Source organism: Phyllostomus hastatus, unplaced genomic scaffold, assembly GCF_019186645.2.
Source record: "Phyllostomus hastatus isolate PE091 unplaced genomic scaffold, TTU_PhHast_1.1 phas_scaffold_385, whole genome shotgun sequence".
Classification (NCBI taxonomy): domain Eukaryota; kingdom Metazoa; phylum Chordata; class Mammalia; order Chiroptera; family Phyllostomidae; genus Phyllostomus; species Phyllostomus hastatus.
Genome location: NW_025334026.1, coordinates 2296804 through 2307882, shown reverse-complemented (window position 1 = coordinate 2307882; position 11079 = coordinate 2296804). Strand labels below are relative to the sequence as shown.

General features: G+C 42.6%; 1 protein-coding gene across 2 annotated transcripts in view; it reads right to left on the bottom strand.

The window, feature by feature from the left end:
• Positions 1 to 344: 344 nt before the first annotated feature.
• Positions 345 to 11079, bottom strand: part of SHISA9 (shisa family member 9) — a 280843-nt gene continuing 270108 nt past the window's right edge. For both annotated transcript variants that reach the window (XM_045819718.1, XM_045819720.1), the window contains one exon: positions 345 to 1577. In XM_045819718.1, coding sequence (XP_045675674.1) covers positions 1198 to 1577 — 380 coding nt within the window. In that variant the 3' untranslated portion in view covers positions 345 to 1197. The remainder of the gene's footprint in view (positions 1578 to 11079) is intronic.

Here is an 11079-nt window from a genome sequence, read left to right as displayed (position 1 = left end):
GGTTGCACTTGGGAAATAAGACTGTCATTAAACAGTAACACATTGAAGGCACCACCCACGCTTATGACATTTTCAGTCCAAAGCAGTTGAAATTCGGCAGCGGCGGCGGCAACGGGCTGAAGGGAAGGGAGTCGGAGATTGACAGTGGAGGACTGGTTAGTGTCTGTGTCTTGTCTCAGGGGCAAGAGGGACACACCAGCAATTGGACACTCTGGGTCCCCTTCTCGCCTCTTGTCAACTTTTCAGCTGTGATTTTTCTTTGAATTGTTCTTGATGTCATTGTTGATTTCCTAAGTCTTGAAGATTTGGAACAAAAAATGAATTTGTTGTTCTTGTCTGTTTTGTAGTAGACTTATATTTCATTTTTCTTTTTCTTTTTTTTTTCTAAAAAATGTTATTTAATACTCTCTGGACCCCCTGCCTGCCATAAAATCTCATCCCTCCCATTTCCATGGTCATGGTCTTAATAGGAGTCCTAAAATCATCCTTCTTTCCCATCACTGTCGGTGGGTTCAGGGTCATTTACATTTTGTGAGTCTGAGTATGTGTTGTTTTTTGCTTCCAACATTAATGATATGAAAAGGACTATAAATGGTTAGGGTCCAGTTACTGTCTCACGCTCATCAAAATTATGTGTTCACATCACCACTTTTTGGGATTAGAAAATGCTTATAATGTGCACAGGTTCCTCCCAAATGACTCCTCTTTTCAAGGACACTCATCTTGAGTGTCCACCCTCAGTTTCTACACCCCCCCTTGCACCCTGGCTCATTCACCCAGAAACAGCTCCTGGCAAATGGTATATGTGCTCAAATGGACAATCTCTCTAAATTGTGCTACTATTATGTTTCATCATGGATTTTAGTTTCAAGTTAAGAGGAAAAGAAAAATTAGCCCCACAGTTTTGGGCATGTGAGTCGGCAACTTTGGGCCTGAAGTCAAAAGAATGTGCTTCAGTGTCCCCTTGCTGTATTGCTGAATGTCCATGTTTCATTCCTGCTCAGCTGCCCGCCAACACGTGTTAGGTATGACCTGGGAAAAACGTGATTCCGTTGTCACCAGTAGGTTTCTGGTCGGTTGGTGTGGAGAGTGAGTGTGGGGGTGGCTGTGTGGGGGGAGGCCAGGGAGGGTGTGGGCCGGACTATTTTCTGCCTCTCGGTTGACTGTGCTCTCCAGGATGCACCGTGCAGCGAAAGCTCACACAGTCACTTCCGTTTTGCTGTTGGTGATGAAGTATGGCTGTGGGGGCGGGTAGTGCTGGGGGCGAGTTCCCAAGGGGTCGCTGGAGCCTGACTCAGCTGTGCCAAGCTTGCCCTTGTTGCCGTAAGCCTGTCGCCGGAGAGACTGCTCGTTGGGGTCCCAGCCCTTGAAGTTGGTGGTGGAATTGTAGGCCAGGGGATGTGGGGGCGTTTTGTTGGTGCGAGACTTTTGTCCGTTCTGCTTGGCGGGGCCGTGCTCAGGGCTGAAGGCCCGCGGCTCATCCTCCACTCTCACAGGGTGCAGAGGTAGGTTCCCCTTGGCGGCCAGCTCGGCCAGGTGCCGGCGCTTGGAGTAGAAGTCGTCATTTACCTTGTCCGCTGGACAGTGGGACAGGTGGACGGAGAAAAGGAGGAGAGAGTAGAGAGAAGGGGGAGAGAGAGAGAGATAGTTAGGGACTGGCAAGTCAACCTGAAAACCTCATCCAAGTGGGCCAACAGTTCAAACGAGACACACACTAGAAACTCCACCTGGAACAGACAGAAGGAGGGACGGGGGCATGTCCTTCTCACAAACAAGAGCAGGACCGATAGGGTGAGGGCATCCCCAACAGCATCTCTAGACTCCCTCAAATAAACACTTCTCCCACCAGTCACACCTAACACTTTGCCATCCTTGGCTTTCTTATCAAATGCAAGAGTTGTTTCTTTGTTACGAAAAAGAAAAAAGCAAACAAAATATAACCAGAGTCATTGAAATTAAGAACAATCTAACAATAGCCAGAGGGGATGGGGGAGGGGACAGTGGGGAAAAGGGTTTTCAGGAAAACCTTTATAGTAATAAAGGACCCATGGTCAAACCAAGGGGGAGGGTGGAAGCAAGGGAGGGAGGTGGGTTTGGCTGTAGTGGGAGGAAAATGCAGACAACTGTAATTGAAAAACAAAAAAATAATCTAAATTAAAAAAATAAATAAAATGACACCTTCTTGTTAGAGAAAATATTGAGCCTGTGGAGAAATTTCTAGCCCCACCACTTAAGAGAGCCAATATTAAAAAAAAAAAGAAAAGAAAAATCCACTTGAGTGTGTTTTTTTTTCTGGTCTTCTCAATAAACAGAATGAATTGGGGATTTTTTATTTTTTTTTTGCTTGATTTTAGCAGTTAAGCAGATCTGTATTCACACCCCAACCCTTCCAACTACTAGCAGCGTAACACTGGCTAAACTACTTCTACTACCATTGACTTCTGCATAAGGCAAGTATTCACAATAAAATGTACATTTCATAGAGCTGTTTGGAGGGTTAAATGACATGATGTGTGTAAAGAACTTAGATATGAGCTACCACTATTATCATAATTATCATTATAAGTAGCTGATTTCTCATGTAATATTCTATTGAGCATTCCCCCTGTTGTTATAAATTATTAATAAACAGATTTTAATGCCTACAGAATAAATGGAACTATTAAAATTAATCAATCCCCCTATTGATGAACATTCAAGCTGTAATATTTTGCTAATATAAATAAGGCTGAAATGAGAATCTTCTAGAATAAAGCTCTTTTTGTACTTGGATTTTTGAATTTAGAAAAATATTAAAAATATTTTCTTAATCTGCATCAGAGGATGGCAAACTACAGCCCATGGACCAAATCCAGCCACCATCTATTTTTAAAAGTAAAGTTTTTCTGGAACACAGCCACACCTATTCATTTTCCCATTGCCTGTGGCTGCTTTTGCTTTGCAGTGGTTGATTTGAGTCCACATGACAGAGGCTGCCTGGCCCATGAGCCTGAAATATTTACTATCCAGCCCTGAAATGAATTATATGAAGTGAAATTACTTTTAAAGGGTGTGAATATTATTAAGGCCCTTGATATATATTGCCAACTGTGCTACAAAAGTTATACCAATTTCCACTCCATTTCACCACACTCTCCAGCACTGATTTCTCCTCTTTATGTTTCTTACTCTTTCCTTCCTTCCTTCCTTCCCTCTCTTTCTCTCTCTCTCTCTCTCTTTCTTTTTCTTCCCTTCCTCCTTTCCTCCCTTTCCTTATTTATTTGATAAATTTATGAGACCTCCTTTTATTGTTTTTGTCTTATAATTATTTCCTTAAAATATCCTCCTCTATACTTCTTTAAATCAATTCCTTACCAATACATCTTTGAATTCACATCTCTAGGAAGACCAGAAATATTTGCTGCTCTTTCATCCACACTTCCAACATCCAATTTTACTACACATGTGCATTTATGTAACTTCATAGAGATTATCACTGTTCCATGTTTCTTTTCTCATTTGATCCTTTCAACTACTGTGATTTTAACCTCTCCTAGATAGGATGCAAAACTGTCAAGCTCAGACACATGAAATGATTTAATGAAGGTTAACCACTACTAGTGGCTGAGCCAGGGTAGAACCTAAGTCCAACAGGCATTAATCTGATGCTTTTGAAAGGCCATGGAGGGAAAACTTTGGTTTCAGAACTGAGTGAGCAAAAATATACTGCATCCCTCTATGTCCATAGCAGACATCATTCATTCATCACAGGGCTCTCTCCTGGCAAGTGTGGCCTCTGCTCAGGCTCGCTCTCAGCACAAGACCCCAGGCAGTCACATGCTTACTTTCCTGGCTTAATTTGGGTCACAGGCAGTTTAAGTTGGATTTCTCTTCCAGTTAATGTAAATCGCCCTGAGAGATACAGTCTTTCAAGGGAAGGTCTTCCTTATTAATTCTAGAGCTGTCTGAAGATACAGAATGTCAAAGCCGAAAGGAAGCTGAGAGTCTGCCACTGAAGGTACTAAGAGCACACGTCCTTGAAATACCGTGCATTGCTTAAACTGGCGTGAGTGAGATTAGGTCCCCATCTTTCTGCCTTCCAGAGGATGTTCCAAGCTTCTAATGCCATGAAGTTTCTATAAAATGATGCTCTGATATCCCCCTTGAATTTCAAAGTTCATATATCCAGTTACGCACAGGACAGATTCACTGGCATCTCCCATTCCAGGTGGCCAAGCCTGTACCCATCAACATCACTTAGATCTGCTCTTCAGGCTTGTCCTTCTCTCTGGCATGGGAGCACCAACTCCCTAGCAACTCCAGGCACAAGCATGGGAGCAGCTGAAGGCTTCATCCTCTTCTTCTCCCCCAGCCGCTAAATCACTAAGTTCTTCAAGCCTTGCCTAACAAATACTTATCTCACCTATTCTATTCCCCCACCCCTCTTTGAATATTGCTCCAATCCCTGTCTCAAGTTTCACCTCCCCCGCATCCAGTCTCCACACTGCAGTAAAAGATATACTTCTAAAACGAGAAACTGACCATGTCACTCATCTGCCAAAACCTCTTCATGCAATTTGTTCAGTTATTTGGTCATTCATCAGGTAGGCGTGGGGCAGTGCTGGACACTAAAAATACAAGGCAGAATCAGAAATTAACCTTGTCTATGCCCTCGTGGTGTGGACATTCTACTAGGGAAGAACAGATAGTGACCAAGTAGTCTCCCAAATTACATAAAAGTATAAATGTGATAAGTGCTGTGAAGAATATCCGGTCTTACAAGTACAATGAGGTCTCTGAGTTGGTATGAGAACCAGATGTTGGAGATAAGCTGTCCCACCCCTTCACTTGCATGAGACTCTGTTATTCATCTTTCAAGACTTAGCTAAGATGTTGCCTCCTGATTCCCTGAGGCTCCCTTAGGTACCCCAGCTCTCTCTATCATAGTACTGACCATGCTGTTTTATAATGTTCCATTTTCACATCTATGTCCTCCTATTGGACACAAGCGCTTCAAGAGCAGGGGATTCTATCCTTCCATCTGTACAACTTAGTGACTCTCACCTGGGCAGTACACAGGAATCACATAGGGGAGCTTATAAAGATTTCAGATTCCTGCACCCCTTCTCCAATTTAATCAAAATCTCTGAGAGTCTGGCTCAGACACCGATTTTTGTAAAGCGCCTCCCAGGTGATTCTGATGTGCAGACAGCAATGAGAACTGCAGGCTGAGCATCTAATACAGATTTTTGTAAAGAACTAAAAGGGAGTAAGCTCCCATCTCACTCCTGTTATTCTCAGGTGGCTCTCATGTCAGATACCCTTCTCTTCTAGAAGTCTGACAAGGTCAGATCCCACCACAGTAAGCTCTTGTCCGTGGCATGTATCATGCCTGCCCGTTGACTTTCCTTATGCAGTTCATTCATTATTGTTTATCTCTCCCAGTAGAGTTTTAAGAGGGCAAGGCCAGGTCTGATTTTTGCTCATTATTGCCTAAGCAATGTCTAGACTAGTTTCTCGAAGATATTACATACTCAATAAATACACATTCAGTGAATGAATGTGTGAGCAAAATACCATAAAGGAGTAGAGAATATCAGGGCAATAGTTGGAGTGGATACTCCTTTCCCCCTTTTCTCCTAGTCATCTCTTATTAGAAGCCTCACTCAGTGTCACTATGCCCCCAGGCATGATCCAGAATCATTCATCCCCATGTTTCTCCTTCCAGACAATGGACTAATCTAAGGTCTGCTCAGAGAGAGGGATGCCTTCAAGTGTTCTTGTTTCTGACAAGCTGAGAAAATTGATTATGAAGTAGATGTCCCAACAGCTGAGACAGATAATGTCTTCTCAAAGACTTCTAAAGAAAAATAGTCAGAAAGGCTTTCCACTCTTGCCACATCAATGCAGGTATGGGAAGGCTTAACTCCATTAAGAGGACTCATGGAGTTCCACATGGAAAATCTACATCCTTCTTCATACCCAACCCTGAACTTGTCTCTTGGTGAACCTGGCATTGGGTACTCCCTGAACACAAAGTGTTTAGTCTGTGGTATGAGAGTGGAGTGGTCAGAAAGTCTGTGGGCTCTGTGATCAGACACATCTGAATTTATGAGATCTTAGGAATGTCATTTAACTTCTTAAACCTCTATTTTCTTAGGTATGAAATGGGAATAATATGAACTACTCTTAGGTTTATAGTGAGGAATAAATTTGGAGATATATAAGCTGCATGGCACAATTCTGAAATATGGTAACTATTCAGTACATACATTTTGCTTCCTGGCCTCTGGAAGAATTGGGTTAAATCCAACAGACATTTACTGAGCAGTCACTCTGTGCCAAGCAACCTGCTCAACACAAAGAGGGCACGTATCCAAACCAACCATCCTCCTCTCATTTCTTCCTTTCCTCTTTGTTCCCCACCTGCCACAATGTGCGTTGAGGACCTACTTTGCCCTATGAAATGGCGTAAGAAGGGGCATTGACCTGCCTGGGCTGAAGAGCTGATTAGGGATGAAAATGTTGCCTCCAAATTGTAGCTGCAATTTCGAGGTAAAGAGTCACAGAAGCAGCATTGCAGGTGAAGGAACATGATATACAGCAAATATGGCCATACAATTTTGTAATTTCTTCGATAAAGAAGTGGAGTCCATTTCTCTACCCTTTGAACCTGGCCTGGCCTTGTTATTGGCTTTGATGTCATGCATGCCCTGAATCTGGCCTTTTAGAAGTTCTATAGCTTCTGCTCTCAGCCTCTTGGAATTCTGCCTCCACATGAAGAAGGAAGCCCAGGTTAGCCTCCTGCAAGATGAGACACCTGCATGCCAGTTGCCCATGTTCACCACAACCAACAGCCTGCTCATTGCCAGATGCTTAGCAAGGCCATCCAAAACTGTACAGCTATCAGCTGACCTGCCCAGCTGACCCAGAAGCAGAAGCTCAATAACTAGTTGCTATGTTAAACCACTAAGCTTTGGGTAGTTGGTAATGCAAAAGTAAATAACTGATACTGAACAGCATTTTCAAAAGCCCTGAGGTGGGAAGGAACGTGGTGTCTTCAAAAAACTGAAAGGCTATCTATGTGGTAGAGTAAAAAAATCAAGGGTCACCAGACCATCTAACATCCTGTAGGCAAGACTATATCATTCACATCTGTTTGTCTGACCATCCTCCATCCACTAGACTCTGAGATGTTTTAGAAAAGTGAGGAGCAGGCACAGATGTGTTGATTGGGGCACAAAACTGTCCTTCAAAGAGTTATTTTCAAGAATATTTCAGCAAGACTATGGTCGATGATGGGGGAGCTGTTCCCATAACTAGGAAAGGCAATTTTCTGAAATCCTCTCTCCAGTGTTTCTGGTCATCCCTGCTCTGGCCCCAGGGGAGGGGAAAGAAGTGCTGACATGCACACTCTTGGTTCTGTGCAGTGTGGTCCCTGTCTTAGTATATTAAAAGAGCTCCTTGTGGAAAAAAATAGCAGATTCATTGAACAGCCTTGTAAGCCCCATTAATAAATGCATTAACCTAATCAGCCCTGGTACCTCATGGGCAGATGGCTAACAAGCTGACCAGGAAACAGATGTGTGAGTCTTTCAACAACACTGGTTCTCTCCAGTTTGATTTTTCTTCATTTAAAAAGAGGAAGAAAGAATGAAAAAGGTGCTTTCCTTCCAATGAGCCAATTGCTTTGAAGGAATTGAGGGTGTAAAATTAAACTGTACCTTCCTCCATCTGTCTCTCTCTTAATTAGCAGCAGACACTTGTACAGGTGTGAGGTGGGATGGGGCCTTGCTTCTGTGGAAATGAAACAGTCAAGGTAATAACCAGTTTTCAAAACAAGTTGCACATCTGAGGGTCTTGGCAGGTGGCCTCCCACCTACAATCTTTCCTTGGGCCAAAGATATCTTAAGGAGGGGTTCCTACAGCTCATTCTCACATGGTGATATTCTTGGGTCTCAGTTGATGGATTTTCCCTGGTAAGCAAACCAAAGTTTTTCCCGTTCCTCATTTGTCCCTGTCTTTGGTCCAAGAATATGTGGAAATTAAGTGATTAATCTTCCCATCACACCTATGAATAAAATGCAAGTTATCTGCAGTGGCCCCTAAAGTCTATATGACCTTGCCCCTGGCTACTTGTCCACGTTCATCTCTTCCACACTTATTATGAACCCATCACAGAGTGGATTAGTTTCATGGGGCTAGTATAACAAATCATCACAAACAAGGTGGTTTTAAACAATAGAAATTTATTCTTTCACAGTTCTTGAGGACAGAAATCTGAAATCAAGGTGTTAACAGGGCCAAGCTCCCTCTACAGTTTCTATGGAAGGGTCTTTCCTTATTTCTCCCAGCTTCTGGTGGATGCAGTGATCTTTGGCATTCTGTGCCTTGTAGCTGCATCACTCCAGTCTGTCTCTGACCACATGGCGGTCCTCTGTGTATGTGTCCATGTGTCCAAATTTCCCTCTTTTTATTAGGATACTAGACATTGGATTAGGACCCACATTTATCCAGTGAGACCTAATTTTAATTTGATTACATTTGCAAAGACCTTGTTTCTAAATGTGGTCAACATTGTGAGGATCCAAGGAGACACAGATTGGATGGGACACTATTCAATACAGTTCATACAGGATTCCTGTCTGCTTCTGAACATGACAAGCTAGCTTTTCATCTCATTGCCATTGAACCCTGTTCCTGCTGTTCGTTTTGCCCAATGTTCTTCTTTTTGCTTGTATATCTGGATCCTTCTTGTCATTTGTTTTTCTGATCAAAAGTCACTTCCTTAGAAAATTCCTCCTGATAGCCCAATCAAAACAGAGCCCCCCATCCCAGTTGCTCTTATCATTTCCCCCTACTTTAATATGTTCTTAACTCATATCATTATGTGAAATTATTTTACTTAATTACTGTGTATTGTCTGGCCTCCTTGACTAGAATATAAACTCCAATCAGGGAAGAGATCATATCCACTCTGCTCACACTTGTATCCCCAACATCAAACCCAGTGCTTGGCACAGAGTAGGGGTACCATAATATGCATTTGGTGAAGGGAGAAAAGCACTGAATACATTCCAATTCCAATGGTATTCTCTAAAATATTAGAACTGGGTAGGGTGTTTGTCTTCTGATCATCTGGTCTGTGCTATCTAATTTTATATGTCAACTTGGCTGGCCCATGGGTTGTCTAGATTAAACATTATTTCTCAGTGTATCTGTGAAGGTTTTTCTAGGTGAGGTTAGCATTTGAATGGTGAACTCAGTAGACTGCCCTCTCCAATGTAGGTGGGCATCATCTAATCTAACAAAGAGCAGAGGAAGGAGGATGCACGTCCTTCCTGCCTGAGAAGGCAGGAAGGTTTGAGCTGGGACATTGGTTTTGTCCTGCCCTTTGGAATAGGATTTATAACATCAGCTCCCCTGGTCCTCAGGTCTTCAGACTCAGACTAGAATTATACCATCAACTTTCCTTGATTTCTAACTTACAGACAATAGATCATGGGGCTTTCTCTACCTCCATAACTGTATGAACCATTTCCCCATAATGACTCTCCTTTTACATATGTATCCTATGACTCATATATATATATGTGTGTGTATGTGTGTGTGTTTGTGTGTGTGTATGAATATTCATATAGGATATATATGCATTTACATTTAACATTATATACACAGTAGGGGATTCATTATGGGATATTGATTCAACCAAAACAATAGCATCCATCTCCTATTATTCATACATGACATATGGATATAATACACATGAACTATATGTGTGTGTATATGTATGTATGTATGTATATGTATATATAATTTACCTTTTTTCTTGGATGTTTGGCCACTTAGCTACAAAAGAAATTTCCCCAGCCTTTTCAGAAGCTAAATTTGGCCAGGTGGCTAACCTTCTCACCAATGAAATGTTAGTAAAAGTGATGCATCCAATTTTCATTTCACCTTCCTTGTTTAAAACTGCTTGCCTTGGGTGTTCTCCCTTCCCTGTTTTCACAGGCTATACCAACAACCAACTCTAACAATGCAGAAAAGGATAGTATGGTAGAGGGAGGTAGAGCAACAATGTTGAAGGAACCTGGGTCCCTGAGTGATGACCTGAAGCAGAGCTTCCCCACCAACCTGGACCCTTGAGGCTACAACATGAAAGAAAAATAGACTTCTTTCTTTTAGGCCACTGTATTTGGGTGCCTTTTGGTATAGTAAGGCAGTATTTACTTTTCACTTACATAGGAATATTTTCTGGGTCTCATTTTTTTTCTCCTTCACAAGCTGAATTAAAAAGTGAAAAGGGGAACAGTTCATGTTGTTAAAAAATACCCAGGTATTTCTCTTCTTTTGAAGTATATTCTATAAAGCTGTGCAGGTTCCTGAGGCTGTCTCAGCAGGCAGAAACAAGAAAGGCAGGAAGAAAGTGTAGCTTCCCAGGAAGGAGAGTGTTAAGGAGGAGATGAGAAGATTCATATTTGTGGAAAATTAGCCCTGTTTCACTTGGTCCTGGGCCTTGCTGAAGAGAGACAAGTAGGAAAAAAATGACACTTGAACCAGGTCCTAATGAAGTTCAGGGCTCTGGGTTCTTCCCACAGGGCCCCATACCTTTCCTGAAGCCATGTTTCTCTAAGAGAGAAAACTGATAATCTGAGTCCAGAAGCCTGGCCTGTTTTTGTCTTAACCCTGAGGTCTCCCAACAGCAGGTATTGCTGCCTTTGTTGGAGAGGATTTTGAAACAGTGCCTGGCTGGAGGTTTGTACCAAAGCTGTCCAGGCTGTACCATGAGCCCTTCTGTTGTGGCTGCAGGGAGCCCTCGGTCAATGTTTTGCTGCTGACAGGCCTCTGAAACCTCAAGCCCTTTGTTTCTCCCCTTAGGCAGTCTGCTATGCAGTCACCACTTTTGGGGACACTGTTGGACAAAGGTGGATGAGCTCATGTTCCAGCTATGGCTGACCACCATGCCCTCTGTACAGAAGGACTTGGATGGAAACTGTGCACTCATCCATTGCCTTTGCATGCATCCTGCATTGTTGTTCCATAGATAGAGATATTTCTTTTCAGAAACTCAGTGTGTGGTCTGTCTTCTGATAATTTTCC